The 17,666-nt window shown below is 43.1% G+C and overlaps 2 protein-coding genes across 3 annotated transcripts in view; one reads left to right on the plus strand and one right to left on the minus strand.

Annotated features, from left to right (window-relative positions):
• Positions 1–17,666, minus strand: part of LOC306823146 (low-density lipoprotein receptor-related protein 1-like) — a 93,090-nt gene that overhangs the window by 17,748 nt on the left and 57,676 nt on the right. For both annotated transcript variants that reach the window (XM_079342522.1, XM_079342523.1), the window contains exons 25-45: positions 16,346–16,550; positions 16,061–16,225; positions 15,695–15,939; positions 15,352–15,483; positions 14,255–14,482; positions 13,159–13,333; positions 10,619–10,713; positions 9,464–9,613; positions 9,145–9,285; positions 8,796–8,921; positions 8,559–8,690; positions 8,301–8,435; positions 7,684–7,813; positions 7,457–7,583; positions 7,212–7,363; positions 6,964–7,088; positions 6,481–6,855; positions 2,362–2,551; positions 2,064–2,268; positions 1,692–1,884; positions 262–387 (exon numbers count right to left, since the gene is read on the minus strand). In XM_079342522.1, the coding sequence (XP_079198648.1) occupies positions 262–387; positions 1,692–1,884; positions 2,064–2,268; positions 2,362–2,551; positions 6,481–6,855; positions 6,964–7,088; positions 7,212–7,363; positions 7,457–7,583; positions 7,684–7,813; positions 8,301–8,435; positions 8,559–8,690; positions 8,796–8,921; positions 9,145–9,285; positions 9,464–9,613; positions 10,619–10,713; positions 13,159–13,333; positions 14,255–14,482; positions 15,352–15,483; positions 15,695–15,939; positions 16,061–16,225; positions 16,346–16,550 (3,552 nt within the window). The remainder of the gene's footprint in view (positions 1–261; positions 388–1,691; positions 1,885–2,063; positions 2,269–2,361; positions 2,552–6,480; positions 6,856–6,963; positions 7,089–7,211; positions 7,364–7,456; positions 7,584–7,683; positions 7,814–8,300; positions 8,436–8,558; positions 8,691–8,795; positions 8,922–9,144; positions 9,286–9,463; positions 9,614–10,618; positions 10,714–13,158; positions 13,334–14,254; positions 14,483–15,351; positions 15,484–15,694; positions 15,940–16,060; positions 16,226–16,345; positions 16,551–17,666) is intronic.
• LOC306823153 (galanin receptor type 2-like) lies at positions 3,835–6,047 on the plus strand. Its single transcript, XM_079342540.1, has one exon. It carries the CDS (start codon positions 4,680–4,682, stop codon positions 5,703–5,705), a length of 1,026 nt encoding a protein of 341 aa, XP_079198666.1. The 5' UTR covers positions 3,835–4,679; the 3' UTR covers positions 5,706–6,047.

Genomic DNA, 17,666 nt, shown 5'->3' on the forward strand with positions numbered 1-17,666 from the left:
TTCCTTTAACAAGGCAATAAGCATGGAAAACTGAATCCATTCCACACCTAATCCCAGTTCTTTATTATAACCTGATTAGATTGTGATTAGATTAAAAACAAGTCCTTTACACACCAGTATCTCCAAATTCATTGATACAACTTTAATACTTTAATTAATATTTTCATTTTCATTTTCATGCTGTGCTTGGGAAACTTTATTAACCTCTGTGTGATGTCACATCTGCTACATCCGTCTTAATCTCCTGCCTTGTATTATTACCTATGCATGTATTGTCTTCCAAAAGCTTCCTGTCGCCACGGCAACTGCAGTTGACCCTTCCTTCAGAGGTCAGCAAACACAGGTCCTGACATCCGCCGTTGTTGACACGGCACATAGAGAACTCGCCTGTGCAGAGATGAGGAGATTTAGGCAAGGTTAGCCACACACACACACACACACACACACACACACACACACACACACACACACACACACACACACACACACACACACACACACACACACACACACACACACACACACACACACACACACACACACACACACACACACACACACACACACACTGTATCCACATCAGCAGTGACACAGATACACTTTTGTGGCTCTGCTTTTGCTCAATGCATAATTCAATATGACTCAATCTAAATGGGATTTGCAGCTATGACTGCAGACTCTCAGCATGTATGCTCGCTCTGGGTATTGGAGCGTAAGCGAGTACGAATGAGGAAACTTGAGGCAGAAGATGGCTGTAGATATGGAAGAAAGTAAAATGTAGGGTACAATACAGATACTAAGTCGGGAACAAGATGAGGTGAAGAAAGAAATGGAAAAGTATGGATGCAGTATATCTGTCATTTCATAAATTGCTCTGTCGGGTCAGAAAAGCTGCTTCGTTCACATCTTTTCAGTTTGTGATTGTGTCAGTGCAACTCTCAACTGAGAAGGAGGCTACTTAAAAACTTCTCAGTAGAAGGGTTTGATTTTTAATTTCATGTTCTTACCAAGGAATGGAAAACTGTATTGTTACAGATCACTAAACACAACGCATTATAATCTAAAGAAAACGCTGATATGGTTTTTTGTCCAATCTATAAGCTCCATATTGATCTGGGTTCATGTTAAGTTCTATTAGATAACACAATGTTTTACATGTTGAATTGGCAATACATTTAAAACATTAACTGCTGTTTCCAAAATAATCAATTTTATTATTTTTACAAGGAATTTTTTTGGGCAAATGTGAGAATAAATGCTTTGACTTTTAAATAAACTTGTTAAAATTAATTTTACATTCATACAAGATGTCAATACATATGAATAATTCATAAATATTGACATGTTGTGCAACTTTTGTTTAATAGATTTTTCTCACATCGACATCTGTTTTATTCATTAATACACCCCATTTTTATTTTATTTTCCAGATGACCTTTTTGTGTTTTATTATCTCATGATAACCTCCCTTTGATTCTCCTCTATCTTTCCTTTTTACATTCAACATTAAGATCTGTTGCTTATGTACAGCATCGTTCTTTTTATAAGTGCTATACATCTGAAACTGTACTTAAACATCCATGTCAACAACATGTCTACTGAAAAACATTTTTTCTCTCACATAACTTCTAAGACAATAGTAATGACAGACACACAAGCACACTCACACACTGCCAAAAACTGCTACTCACAGCTGTTGGTGTCATTGGCCACAGCGACAATGCCCATTGGCTGCTGGGGAATGTCGGCTCGCAGCACCTTCATATCTCCTCCTGTGTATTTGTCGGCCCGGAGCACAGCCCTCCTCACCCAGTCTGTCCAGAAGATATAGTCCCCGTACACAGACAGGCCAAACGGGTGCACTGGCTCGTTCTTCAAAACCACCTGCAGGGGGAGACATAAGCACAGACTTCATCTCATGTATTCAGAATATTACCATTAAGGATAAACACAACTAATAGCCGTTATTAGGCAACATCAGATTACAATCATGGTGCAGAAAAGTATTTTTCTGAAGCTTGATATGTGCCAGTCACACGTGTCTGCGTGGGAGCATCACTCACATAGCGTCTGGTGCCATCATACTCGCAGCGCTCTATCTTGTCCAGTGTGGCGTCAGAGAAATACAATTTTTCTGCACGGTGGTCAATGGCGAGGCCATTGGGGGTTCTGATGTCATTGCCTATGATGACCAGGACATTGGAACCAGTCAGGGTGGCACGCATAATACTGGGAGACTGCTCGTTCCAGTTGGTCCAGAACATGAGGCTGCAGAAGAGAACGCAGGTCAGTGATGTCCACATGCTGACATTTTTTGCAACAAAAGGCAGGTGTGCTCTGATTTAATGAATTTATTCCAACCTCTGACACTCGTCAAGGACAAAAGCTCTGGGGTGGTCGTCTCCAGACATGGTGACCACAGTGTGCCGGTCTACGGCACCCCAGCGGCTCTGATCCACCGTGTGCCGGGTGATGGTTGAGGTAGTGTAGCTCGTCCAGTAAAGCATATCCCAGCCCCTGTGGTAGGCCAAGCCCTCGACCGAGCCCACATCTGAAAAAGATGGAAAAAGAAGGCAAGGGGAGAAAGATAGCAATGAATACATGAATGTAAAAAAGAAACAGGAAACGCAAAAAAGGGAGAAGACTTGAGAGAAAAGAGTGAAGGAAAAAAAAAAAAAGCATGTCAATCTCAGCACTGTGTTAAAAGGCCAAGTGTGGATTCTGTCGCAGCAGCTCAGTGCTGGCAGACTGTTATGTTTCAGCACAGAGTCAGTGCTGCAGACATGACAGCTTGGTATAAATGACCAAGAACACAGTGTGATTCAAGGCTTTTATTCAGCAAATAGCTCACTAAAAAGGTCACATTAACAGTTGCTGGCTATCGCGTTATTTTCCATTGCACTACCTCATTACCGGATGAGAAGTACAGAATCGGTTATTCTTTCTGCTCCTCAGCGTTGAGCTAAGCTCCCTGCCTGCACAGAGGCCAAAGGACGGACAAGAGTCCACCAAAACTGGGGGAGAAATACATTTCTGTAGCGGAGGAAAGAAACAGCTGCTGGAATTTAGAGAAACAATACTTGCCCAGAGAAGATTTCATTTGAAAACATATCAGTCCGACTTGACACTGTGACTGCAGAGGAGCTGTGAAGGTTTAAAGATTATCGGCTTTCAAAGCATGGACGTGATCTCACTCTATCACAGCTGAGGCCGCAGGATCAGTGAGGTTCACTGCCAGGTGGGACACTTTACACTACACCTCAAAATCTCAAGTGCGAGGCAGGCGGGCAGACATGAATCAACATTAGTCTGGCTCGTGCTAAGAGGCTGTGAATGAAGCCAAGCATCTGGCAGTGCACAACAACAACCTCGTCTCTGCTTTTTGCCCTCGTAAATCAATGCCCTGCAAACCAATGAGAAGAACCATGAAATCCATTCTCTCCTATTTCCTCTTTCTTTGGAGCTGTTAATGAATTGTAAATCTCCAGCTTCAAGCCCTCGCCACTCAAATTCTTGCTTTTCACTTCTGTTTGTCACCATTTTATTGACCACAGCCTATCTCGACGCTTTTTCCTTATTGTTTACAGCTGGCACATGAGCTGAATTATAGCTCTTGAGCTCAGCTGGTTTCACTGACACTTACTTTTTATTGCCTTTATCTGCAGTGAGATTGATAGTAGTTCAGTGTTTCGCTGTCAGTCAGGCAGTCAATAATTACCCTGATTTGTCAAGGCAAACAGTATTCCACTCGGCCTGTCTCTCTTTGGTGAACCACATCTGTGCATGTTCTGTTTATGTGGTGTGTGCACAGACAAAACTTTTAAAAAGCACAGGTATCCTTTCAGAGTGTGAATGTAGGCGATGAATCATGGGAAAATAAAAACTATGTTTGGCTTTAACCGGCCCTCCCACAGAGAGAAGGCCAGCCCATCTCCTGCCGGCCTGCTGATAATCAGTCCAGAGTTCACCTGCAGCTTTACTCACTTTCATCGTCTCTTTACTGTCGTGGTATTTGCCTCTCTTTTCTCTCTCTCTCTCTCTGCCACAATTGCGTTTCTTGGCAGGTCTGTTCCTCGGAGGCTGATTGTGGATCGCCGCGCACTGATTGAGATGTCGTGTGGAGTAACTGCCTGCTCTGAGGTGACAGGAAATCACACAATCGGGGGGCATTTTGCCCTCAGCGCTTGTGTCCAGGGAGAGCGCTGAAATCACCAGCAGCAGACAAATCGGAAGGGGTCTTGACTTCCACAGAGACGTCTAATGTTATTTCAGTCTCGTTTACCACCCTCAGCCAATCAGAAGAGAGCCTGATTGCAAGGTCAGGAATGGATTCACACACAGAATATTTTCAGCAGCTTGAACTCAACTATGAAAAACAATGACAGGAGGAATTAATGAAGGAAACCTTCTTCCACATATTCACAATATAAGAAGCCATGTGAATGTATGGTATGTTTTAAAAGTATTTCTTAATGTATTTTAGTCCTTATTTGTTACTTTTTACATCATCAAGGGATTAAGTGACATCACTGTGATGGAATGTATGTATGAAACTGCTAATGAAGCACTGTTTGACTTGTTATTCCAACATGTACTATCAGTAGTTTTATGACCTGCTTGGGCATATTTGACCCAACCCAAAGCAAACTGTTCACAGTGGGAGCATCACTAAATACAGGATGCTGCTGAGGAACTCTACACGTGCAGAGGATCAGATTGGGAACAGCAGTGGCTCAGGACAGAACAATGTGGAGCAGGTCCTTGTCCCGATATTAGACGCTCTGATTGTCATGCTGGGAGTTGGAGGACACACGATGGTGATGGTGATCCTGTGTGGGAGGCGGCGGCGACGCGGGGTCGGACAGTCTTCTCAGAGTTCCCTGACAGGCACCGGAACGGACGCACTCCTGCTCGCTCTGAGTGCTGCGGACCTGCTTCTGCTCTCCATGCTGCCCTTCCACACCGCCGCCATAGTGATGCAGCGATGGCCTTTCGGGGACGCCATGTGTCGTCTGGTGGGCTTCTTGGGATCGGCCTGCTCCTCTGCCAGCGTCTTCACTCTGGCAACGCTGGCTGTGTCTCGCTATCTGACTGTGGTGCACCCTACCAGAGCGTACAGCCTTCTCTCCCCTCGGCGGGTGTCTGCAGCTGCTGCGCTCCTCTGGGTGCCCGCCTGCTGCCTGGCTGCTCCACAGCTAGTTTTTCGTTTTGTAAGAACCTCAGGACGATCCCCTGACAGTCTTGCTTGCTTTGCTTTCATTTCCCACCGAGACCAGCTCATCTATGGATTGCTTCACTTCCTCGTGGCCTTCTTGTTTCCACTGGTCACCATTGCAGCTGCATACGGCAGAATCTACACGTTTCTTTGGCTGAGCAGGCGGACCGGCAGAGCCCCTCAAGTCGAGCGCTACCAGAACAAAGTGACCCACACGTCGGCCATGCTAGTGCTGGCTTTCACACTGTGCTGGCTGCCGTCCTACGGCTTGACCCTGGCATTACTGGCAGATAAAAGCTCAGGGGCCACAGGCGCCTCACCACGTTATGGACCATTTAGCACGTTCGCACGCCTCATGGCGACTTCTTCGACAGTGATGAACCCGATCCTCTATGTTCTGATGTCCCAAAAATTCAGACAAGATCTACTGGGGCTCTTCAAGAGGAGAGGGCAAAGGAGCAGCGGGGTTGTGGCCATGGCTCCTGCATGACAGTATCACTATGAAATGTACTCTGATTTAACTGAATACTTGAAAAAGGAACTTTTCAATCAGGACTTCTGGAAATCACAAGAACACTTTCACAAGCTGTTTTGCTGGAAGACTTTTAGAAAATAAATGACACAGCCATTACCTTTATGTGGAAAGCTACTGTAAACAAGGCACAGACAAGAGAACGCTCGCTCTAACAACACTCACGAGTCTGAACATTGTACAAAAAGAAATCACGACAGTAGCCCTGGAATGTGCTGCAGCACAGAGACTAGGGGACACAGTCTTGAATCACGTGTCTTGTAAAAATTTTCAAGTAAAGGCACTTTGTTAAAACATTAACAGTGCACCTGTGTTTTATTGAGCTGAGATTGAAGGAAGGAGGATCTATCTATTCTCATACACAGATAATAAAAAAAAAAAAAATATAAATAAAAAAAAAAAAGGTATGTCCTTTTTTTGTTTTGTTTTTTTGGCAAAAACTTCAGAATAAGAGCTGCTTGTTTCAGTTGAGATCAGTGGGAGTGTGATGGGTGCCTCCAGCTGTTTTCTTCTACATGAGCACTTACTAGGGCGATCTGATGTTAACAACAAAGCTTCTTTGTTATAAAAATAGTAAAAAAAAAAAAAAAAAAGACTAATGACAGGCCCACTATCAGCTATGGGAGTGGGAATACAACAAACACATTGTTTGGTAATAAATCATGTGGAGGTGTAGCGTTGAAGAAAGACTGTTATGAAAGCTCAACACAACGTTCTGTGTGGGAATACTCACTCTCTACAACAGTTTTTCGGTCTGATCCGTCATCACTGATCCGCTGGATGTTGCCGAAGTGAATATCACTGAAGAATATTCGATTAGCACCCTTGCCTCCCCCTCCTCTGTAATCAAAGGTGAGCGCTATGACGTTCTTCATGTGCTCTGGGTCCTCGAAAGGTTTTATCGGCGCGTTGAGGTTGTTTTCATCCGACAGGTGGACACTCTTCAGTATGGTGCGCTCTGAGTAGAGCAGGTAACCGTCATAGTCGCGGCAGCCACAGCCGTCTTCAGCTAGCATGCCATGGGCACAGGCACATGTGCGCTGTGCGTTACCGCGGTAAAGACAAAGCTGCTGACACCCGCCATTTTTGTCTTTACAAACGTTCGTTCCTGCAGATGATATCAAATTCATTAAATCATCATCAAGTCTGCAGAATTTACAAAGTGAAATGTTTCCAGTGACCTTTGGTGAAGTGACTGACACGCTCATGTGCTTACCTTGCTGTCTGGCCCTGTTGAAAACCTTGATATCTTTAAGCTGCACTCCAATACCGGTCCTCAGAGACACAGAGTCTGTGGCGTTGTCCTTGCTGCCTCTCTTTATGGAGCCATTAGCATGAGTCCTGGTTCAAAGAAGACAGACACAAATGTAAACAGAGGATAAAGCTTGAAGGAGAGATAAATATTAAGACTCCAGATGAATACCGCTCACAAATAGTTCAAAGAGTAATTTATCAGTGTCTGACCTGTCACTCCAGTAGATGTAGCTCTCAAACACAGACACTGAGAACATGTCCATGTTGTTGTTGGCCAGTACCACCTCCCTGTTCTCTCCAGTTTCCAGGTTAATTCGCTCAATCTTGTCCGTTCTGGCATCGCACCAGTACAGCAGACTCTCCTTCATGCGGACAAACAGTTGTGATTCAGAAAACGCCCGCTGTGTGCGCTTTAACACAGAGATAATAATGCCCTACGGTCTGTAATACTGCACCTCGTAGTCAATGGAGATACCGTTGGGCCAGCTAATACTAGCATTGACCAGGACAGCCCTCTGAGTTCCATCCAGACGAGAGCGCTCGATCCGTGGGTACTGGCCCCACTCTGTCCAGAACAGATAGCTGCACGCATAAACACAGACACACAAAGCAAAGAGGTCACTGTTAGTAACTGATAGTGAAGGAAAAACAACAACAGGGGACTAGAGTTGTTTCCTCTTACCCTTTCTCAGGGTGAACAGTGATGGCTCGAGGTTTGTCCAGGCCCTGCGATATCACCACGTAACGGAAGGAGCCGTTCAGTCTGGCCACCTCGATCACATCAAAGCCTTGGTCTGTCCAGTAGATGTTCCCTGTATTGGACAGACGAGAAACACTGATGATCTTTGCATTTCTTTTATATAGATATCAAAAATAGAAAAAGCTTCCACACATCTATTTCATAAGACAGGTGCATAGGAGAGCACCATGTCCATCAACAACTCCTTAACACTATCTAACAAACAAGTTAAGACTAAGTGTGCATGAGTTTACCTTTAAGCAAACAGATATTGACCTGCATGACACCCACAATAACAAATAAGGGGACCTTAATAAAAATCAAGTCCTAATCCAATTAATCTTTTTTTCCTACTGGGTCTGTTTATGCTTCTCTTCACTGTTTGTAACAGTTGGCACAAAAAGCCCCTTTTGTATTGCTTCAGATTGATCTTCCTTTGCACTCTCCTCCTCTGGGTAATGATTACAGATACACTGACAGCCAAAGTGAAGCAAATGCTCATCTTCATGTATGAATTCTCATCAGGTGTGTTTTACGCCATGTCTCGGGGAATCTCTTACCTGCTATCCAGTCGACGGCGATGCCCTCCACCCTACCGATGCCATTCGTGACCACGTCCTCTCTCCAGGTTTGGTCCCTCTTGGCCCTGCTTATAGTGCTCAGGCCCATGTCCACCCAGTAGATAGTGTCATTGTCTGTGGAATTTGCATACATATGAAATATATAACATGTATTTTTTCTTAAAACATTTTTAACATAAACCTAAAGTACCTCCATGCTAGTGTAAAGATATTTCACAGATGAGGGAAAACATTTACCAGCATGGAAATCAATGCCCACAGCCAGCGATGTGCCAGACACTGGTACCAGAGCGTCCGACTTGTCTGATGGGTCCAGAGGAATTCCACGTATGCCTTCATGCACAGAGTACAGCAGGAAAGAGCCAACACCTGCAGAAAACAAACAGATATAAATCCCTGTTCTGAGCAGTTTCAAGGTTGTGTTGCATCATTTTTTCCCCCCGTTTCTGTCGATTCTCTTGAGTTGTGACGTACCCTCACAGGACTGTTGCCCTGTGCGCAAGCTGTATCCTGCCGTGCACATGCAGGCTCTGGTGGTTGGGGAGGTGGGGAGACACAGCTGGGAACAGTCTCCATTGTTATTGCTGCATAGGTTTGTGCCTGGTAACACATAAGCACAAGGAAAAAAAGAACAAAGCACATCAAAGAGGAGTTGAAGAGATATAAACAGATGTGCTTTGAAATAGATAAACAGGCTTGGCTATTACGCAGCAAGCAAAGTCATCCTTCAATGCTACGATGAAACACATTTATTTTTTGGCTTCGTTATTTAACAAAAACAAATGTTGCATGGGCTCTCAAAAAAAAAGAAAGAAAAGCCAACCTTTCTGTACAGTTTCATTGTAGATTTTCATGTGCATCATGGGGGATGTGCTATTTCTCAAGATTTTCCAGCTACCACCATCCTGCTTGTCACAGGTTCCAATCTGGTCAGTTCCTTGGTCCGCCCACCACAACTTGTCACCTAAAGAATACAACACAAAGCAGGAGGGCAAACATTTTCAAGACCCATAAATTACTCTGAAACAACCCTGAAAGCGGAACATAAAACAACATTTAAAAGGCACATAGGAAACAGAGCAGGTTGTAATTTGTCATGGCTGAACTCGCAGGTTAAATTTAAGATTTTCTTGGAGACTTACCCATGATTGCCAGAGCAGTAGCCTTGGTCAGCTTGCCCTTTACCCCCTCAAGCACCTCCAGTCCGGAGCCGTCCAGTTTGCAGCGGTTTATGGTGCTGTTTCCAGAGCTAATCCAGTAAAGCTGCTCAGTGTCGAAGTCAATGGAGAGACCTGGAAAAACAAAGTGACGGAGTGTTGTGACTAGGGCTGAGCCCACATCGAATACGACTCATTTTTAAGAGCTTCGAATCAGTGGAACACCTGCTAATAAAACAAGGCTAATTCTAGTCCAGCTATACTGACTGTACATTACAAAAAAGACTTTAGAAGGTTCAACTAATTTGGTTTTCACCAAAAGATTTCTATTTTATGTTGGAACAAGTAGGCGTCCTGGATGGAGGGGATAACTATTTTATTTTAAAACAATACTTTTTTTGTATTACAGTCTGTTTTGCAGAGATTTTAAATTGATTTGATATACTTTATTAATCTCCGAGGGGGAAATTGTGCTTTGCACTCTGTTATTTTAGAGACATGCTTCTCACACACTGAGGCCTGAGTCACACATGTGCACAAGCAGGACCTGTGGACATGCATTAATGGAGAGATGTCAGAGTGTGGCGGCTCCCCCCACTGGAAGAGTCCCCTGAGCTGGTGGGGTGTCATGCTCAAGGGCACCTTGGCAGTGCTTGAGAAGTGGTCTGGCACCTTTCCAGCTACCAGACCAACTTCCCTATTTTGGTCTGCATTGGGACTTGAACCAGCGGCCCATCCGGTTCCCAACCCAAAATGTGGAAAAACTTCACGAATTTGCATCATTTAAAAAGCCTTTTTAAATGTAGAGGGAGTTCAGGTACATCTAACTGCTTCAATTATTGTTGTTGGAATTTCAGCAACATGTAAAGCCCGCAACAAAAAAAAAAAAATCAATGATTTGATATGAGCAACTTGACACAACTACGTTATAAACAAACGTTTTGTAACCAGCTACTCTGTCTCCATTTTTACTTGAAGTGAAAAATGTTCTGTATCGTTATGTCACCCTAATGCAGACTTAATAAGTGAGAAAGAGGATGGATCAAGTCAAAATCTGAACAAACAGATTGGACCATGTAACTCCTTGGAAGTGCCATTTCACTAGGGTGCAGTCGCACAGAGCTCGAGAATATAACTCACCAACAGGGCCTTTCTGGTTGCTGAAGAGGATGCTGCGGTTGCTGCCGTCAGTGTTGGCCATGTTGATGGTGTCCCCATCGGTCCAGTAGAGTTTTCTGAAGGATGTGAGGAGAAAGAGAGTCAGCAAAGATCACAGCACACATCATCATGAGAATGTTTAGAGATAATTCACCCCAGATTCTCTCCAAAGGCCGTCTGATTCCACAGATAAGCTTCAAAACACAGCCTGACGAAGTGACTAAAACTACATTGTTATGAGGAGTTCCTGTTGCACTGAAACCAATCCATCTCTCGCCTTTTTTTATATTGAAATCTCCATTACATTTAAGTAGCTGAGAGATCCCATATTTAAACACTAATGTTGACTGGATTTGGTTACTCCTCACAAAAGGGAAAAAAGTCTACTTGGATTCCTGTTGCACATTGTTATGGAAAATTTTACTCCATGTGTACTACATGTGTACTACAAATCTGTCATATAAAATGTATCTGACATGTCTTAGAATACTACATGCACAGCATATTGGGTGTTTTGTTTCCCATCATTTTGTTCCCTTAATTCTGTTTCTTACACTCTGTACATGTGGGAAGAGTCACCCAGGCTCTTTCTCACTGGACTCCATCTCCTTCTCAGCCTTGGGAGATGGTAAATAGTCATGTAGTGTCTTTTCTCACACTAGGGGATAGATTGTGCCCTGCCAGGTGGGCAGTGTCTCTATGTGGCGTGATGGGGGAGTGATCTGTGTAATGTGATGGAAATGTATAAGTGTTCATGTTTGCCTTTTCTCGGGGCCTCTTTCTCTCCTCACCGTGTGAGAGAGGGGTCTTCGAACGCTTATCTTGCCTTCGAATAAATGTTCATTGAGACCAGATCGATCTTGGGGTTCCTTTTTGAATAGATCTTCTCACTCTTTATTTTCACTCCTTGGTAATGGAAAAATTCCACAACAATATCTCAAAGGTTGTTTCATGTAACCTTTTGTATTTGTCGATAGTTAGATGTCTGATTTGAGATCTGTTGATCTGTGGCCTTCGTTTGTAAGCTAGTGTTGTGGTTGTTCTCTAAATCTTCTTATCTTATTTCCTCGCTTGAAACCATGTTCTGGATTACATTATGCCTGGTTACATGAGTACGCATTTACAGCCAAAAATCTGAGTGACATCTGGTCTGTAAATCACAACAAACTGTATGAGACTTTAATAGGAATTTATTTTTTAATGCAACACGTGTTCTTCATTTAAGGCTGAAAATAGTTTTAAAATGTCTTTAAACAAAAGTAAAGCTACGGTTGCAAACTGGACTGAATTAAACCACTGAAAAGCTTTTTGAACCAATCGCTGAGGAGCTGAAATATGATACATGACTGGTGTTGGACGTCTAACATCCAAACCCTCAAATCTCTCACACACCTTTTTTTAGCCTCTGGGGTTTTTTTTCCCTCATACTGTCTTAACCCCTCGCACCAACACGGGGAGAATACAGTCACAATGTGATTGTGCTTCTCTGTTTATAGACTTTATGTAGTGTGTGTTTAAAGGGCATTTATCCTCTGCCCTCCCCTCACCCACTTCCTTTTACCACATCCACCACACCCTTCAACGTGTTTGTTAACAGGCCTTTAAATAAAGTTTCAGGAGCATTTAAACACCCACATGCTCGTCTTTTTTTTTTTTTTTTTTTACAAGTCCGTCCCTCCCTGACTCTCTCTGCCTCCGCCCTCTCCTGGACATCATCATCTGGGCTGTGTGTTTGTGCGCAAGACACAGGAGATGGCCCCAGCATGTGGATCCAGCATCTGCTTCTCATTTTTTCCCCCCACACCAACTATGCACGAATCGGAAACATTCCTCTGCATGAGTAGACTAACTCTTTGAAAAAGAGGAAGGAGTACACAAAGGGCAGAGACATTTCTTAAGGAAATATCCTATCTTCATCCACCGTAAATACTCTAAGTACAAATATTCCTACAGGACAGAAGTCAATCTGTTTTTTTTTTGCTCTTTGCTGTCCAGGTTCTGTTTGGGGAGCTGAGGGGGTAAGAAGTTTCCAGAAGGGATGTGGAGGGAAGAATGGACATTTGCTAAACAAGACAGAAGGGAGAGGGGGGGGATGTGAGATAAACACAGGCACAGAAATAGTGACAGAATGCGACAGAGACACTGACTGTGAATAATTCATAGATAGTCTAAGAGCAGAAGCTTTCTTTCAGAATAAAAGTGGAGGGAGATATAGAGTGAGAGCGACATAGAAGAAAGAAAGATGACATGAGTGGGGAAAAATTGGAAGCACTTCCTGAGTGAAAAACTGTCAGAGGTCAGCGACCATCAATAGCACACTGCTCAGCCTGTCAACAGCCACACTTTATTTCTGAGTGTGTATGAGTGTTTGGGCACTACTATTTGTGTGTGTGTTTGTGTACGTGTTTTGAGTTTTAGAGGGAATCAAGAGGCTGTCTCAGAGAAGTTTGTAAAAGCTTCATTTTTACTAAAAAGCAGTCACGAGAAGTATTGAGTGTTTGAAGGGGGGGGGGGGACCTTACCCAAGTATTGGATGAAGCACTAGACAGTGTGGTTTGTCCAGGCCCTGGATGACAGCATTTTTAAAGGAGCCATCAAGTCTGGCAACATTAATCTGTTTCTTATTGGCATCATAACTGGTCCAGAACAGGTTTCTGGACACCCAGTCCACCGCCAGGCCATGAGCGTTGGGCAGATCTGAAAAACAGACAAACATATAAATCTTTTTATAACAGTTCTAACTCACATTGTTTGATATTCTAATCAAACACAAATCAAAGCTAGAGGACGGACTGCAAAAAGATATATATATACATATATATATATACATACATACATATATATATACATACATACATATATATACATATATATATATATATATATATATATACACACATACATACATATATATATATATATATACATACATACATATATATATATACATACATATTTATATATACATACATACATATATATATACATACATATATATATATACACATACATATATATATACACATATATATATATATATATATATATATATATATATATATATATATATAAAATGTGCTGTAAATGCAGATGGACTGCTTTAGTGAGAACAAAGGTCAGAGCCACAGGGATGTGGTTGGATAATGTGCGTTTGGAGGACTGGTTTACACAACACTCAATATAAGAACTCTCAACAAATACACAAGAACATACAAGAAAAAGTTTTCAAATAAATCTGAGAATTTTTACATTTTCTTTGAATTTCAGAAAGCAACTTCCTTCTTTTATCGTGTTGAGGTTAACCTGGAAGGACTTTAGATGCCGACAAAATTCTGAAAATGAAAAATTCTTATAAATCTCCTTTAATAAATTAGCACAAAGAACCTCTTTGATAATTAATTGTATTTGGTGTTTTTTCTTTCGCTTTCTTTCTTCGGGGGTTCAGAACAGTGTCTCATATTAGCAAGGCCATCAAGCTTTTAAAAACACTATGTGTGAGTTAAAGCTTTAGACATATCTGCCTGTCTTAAAAATATTTAATTTTCATTCCAACAATCTGAGCTCAATTAGCCTTAGAGTACGCTGTATGGTGTGTTCTATTATGCTGTTGCTCCGTACCAGCAGAAACAACTGTCTCCACTCCGGTGCCGTTGATGAAAGCTCTCTTGATGGTCTGCGTGCGGACATCTGACCAGTAGATCCGGTGCTCCAGAGCGTCGTAGTCCACCACGGTCACGTTGTCGATGTCCGGCACAGTGAAGGAGATGATGTAGTTGTAGTAAGGGTTGTCGATGTCCACCCCTCTGATCTCGATCTGGCGAGCGTAAAGCAGGAACTGACGGGATTCTACGGGCAGACGGGGGGGGGGGGAACATGTTGAAACGCATCATTCAGTGACTCACCAAAACTTCAGCCTTCAATGGGAGCAATCAGGAGTTAAATGCAGCTTCGAGTCAAACATCAAATGCTTCAGCGCACTAATGCTAGAGTTTGTGGGGAAAGGTCTTTGCAGCACGGTCGGGTGCATGTGTGTATTATCCCTGCTCACTTGAACAAACTGTTGATCCAATTGCATCGTTGCCTCTAATGATTGTGTCTGGCCGGCTAACTCAATAGCGCGACCATGACAGCGAGAGTGAATTCAATCAGTGCTGATGCATTACAAATGCATCGGTCTCAACAGGCCTATCATCATTTAACCATGTGCAGCTTAAATGACAGACAGGCAGAACAGCAGAGAGACAGAGAGAGTAATGACAGAGCTGGGTCGCAAGCGTACGAGGTGGTGAATGTGGAGAGTCGTGGCTGATGCCCGCATCAGACAGAGTGGGGTTCTCCATTTCATTATCCCCCGAGATAATAGAAAGTGCTGCCCAGAATACTAAACTCTTAACCGAACAAACAAGCCTGCTCTCTCGTTTCACAGGCGGACACTTGGATGTGCTCCTAAGCTGTCACGGCGATAGCAAGTCAACGTGGAGAAAAAAGTCTCCATTGTTTCATCTGTTCTCTTTTATTTCTCTCCCCTCTCTCGAACACACACTCTTAGACAGCACAAAGAAATAGAAATATAGGCTTCTGCAGGTACAGACTGAGACTTTATGACAATTTTGCTGAAGCAAGCAGAGGGGAGCATTGTGTGCTGGTTGAAAGGATTATCAGAGAGCATCTTTGCAGACCCTGCATTGACGTACAGTAAGTGTGTTCTTGCTTACCGTAGCACGTGCGTCTGTCGGGGCCGAGCTTCATGAGGTGAGGGCAGGCACACGAGAAAGTCTGATTGTAGTTTATGAGGCAGAGGTGTGAGCAGGGATCCTTGCCATCTTTAGCAGCACATGGGTTCGGGGCTGTGGAGAAATAGGTACGGAAAAATATTACAGAGGAAAGGACACTCAAACCTCTCATAGATCAGGGTACATTTTTAGAAGTTAATTAGAGTCACCATCATAATAAACATTTTAATTTCTTACGTTTGAAGGCAGCTATATTGAAAAGCTACAACAAAGTCTCCACTACAGTTTGACAGGAGGCGTTAGTTCACGAGTGTTTCTCTCTCACCCTGCGGCTGTCTGGATGGATGGTACACCTGCAGGTCAAACGGTTGCGTGTTGGTTCTCTGAACGACAGTGACGTTGCTTCCTGTCCACTTGTTGGCTTTAGCCAGCGTGTTGGTCCTCCAGTCCGTCCAGTAAACCTCTCCTCCGTACATCGTGACCGCGAAGGGATGTGACAGATACTCGTGTCCCCTCAGAACTTCAATCAGTCCGGAGCCATCGTATTTGGCTGAATAAATGGCATCCGACCTGCGCACAGCACCATTTTTTGTTGTTGTTGTTTCGTTAGAATCTGCGTCGACCTGGGATATTTTGTACATGAATAAATTAATCATGTGACTGTGTTAAGGCCTGTGCCCTTTTTTCTTGCCTGGCATCGATCCAGAGGATGCGGCGCTCCAGATAGTCCACAGTGAGTCCGTTTGGCCAGCCTCCGTTGCCCGTTTCTTTATGGATGGTCTTCCTTCCTTCTCCACTCATCGAGGCTGCTTCAATCCTGGGCAAGCTGGCATCCCAGTCTGTCCAGAAGAGGATCCTGCAAACATTGATATGCAATTGTTAACACAACAAAAAGAATGTTCAAGATCTGTAGATAGAAAGCCTTAAAAATCTTTTTTAACTTCATAAAACACTGTTGTTCTTTAATTAAAGTCACCCATCGCGAGGATCCAAGGCGATGGCTCTGGGGTGCTCCACCTCTCCAGCTAGTAGAGTGGTCCGCATGGTGCCGTCCAACTTGGCCACTTCTATCTGATCCAGGTTGCTTTCCACCCAGTAAATGTTTCCAGCTATCCAGTCCACAGCCAGGCCCTCGGGGGTCGCCAGCCCGTACTGGATTACGACATCGAAACTGGTTAAAGCTTCAAGGATGAAGAAAAACAAAGGAGAGGAGGGGTCAGTTAAGTTTAATCTGCCTTATCTTCTTTAAAGGTAAGTCAACTTCCCTTTTCCCTATTCTGAATAAGAAAAGTAGAAACTGCATTAAAATGTTATTGTGTCTACCTTATTTTCTACAGTAGAAATGTTCGAAGAAGCTGGGGCGGGTTTTCATTCTTTTTGAACAAACTGGATCTCATCTAAATATCTTGTTATTCAATAAAAAAATCATTCCTCTGAGGCTCTTTAATGAATTAACAAAATATGTCAATATGTACGCATAAAAGGCATCAAGCATGCAATTGGCTGAAGGCGATGTTTCAGATTATGCTGCACTGATCTTCTTTGCCTCTCAGTCTTTCAAATTCACGTACATGTTATTTGGATTCATCGGTGAATAAACTGAAATTCCTTGAAGCGAAAGGTTAGACGATATGATCAGGGTAAAAACAAACATGTCAGTACGGGGAACGGAAACAAAAACAAATGCAGTAGAGGCTCAGCAGGGGGGTGTTAGACTACAATTACTGTGTGGGCTTTACAAAAACTAAACATGTGGCGTACTGCAGGGCCGAAGAGACATTTCATCAAGCCTCTTCCTGTCTCCTCTATTTTTCCTTTGGAACCCTAATCAGAGGGAAATGTCTAATTATTTCACATGAGTCATTATTCTGTCTGGAGCAATGAAAACAAACACAACACACACACACACACACACACACACACACACACACACACACACACACACACACACTTTATGTAACCCTGTTGGCAAACCTTGCACAACCACATGTACGCACACATAAAACATTCAGGCCTGTACACATAATATTGTTGTTATTACTGCTTTAGTGATGTCAGGGCAAATCATTTGACACAACACGGCTGTGTTGGATATTTTCAACCCTAGGACCATCTTACAAACACAATAATACTGTCAAAATTGAACTCTGAAAAAGTCCAAATAGTTCACCTGACCAGAGTGAAAAGCTGGTGTGCAATGTCGTATTCAGGGATTAAAATGTTATGACTCATAAGTGTCTCTAAGTCTGTAAAAGTCAATATAGTAAATTGCCCCTGACACGGAGGAGCTTAACTTT

Source organism: Symphodus melops (assembly GCF_947650265.1).
Source record: "Symphodus melops genome assembly, chromosome: 4".
Classification (NCBI taxonomy): Eukaryota; Metazoa; Chordata; class Actinopteri; order Labriformes; family Labridae; genus Symphodus; species Symphodus melops.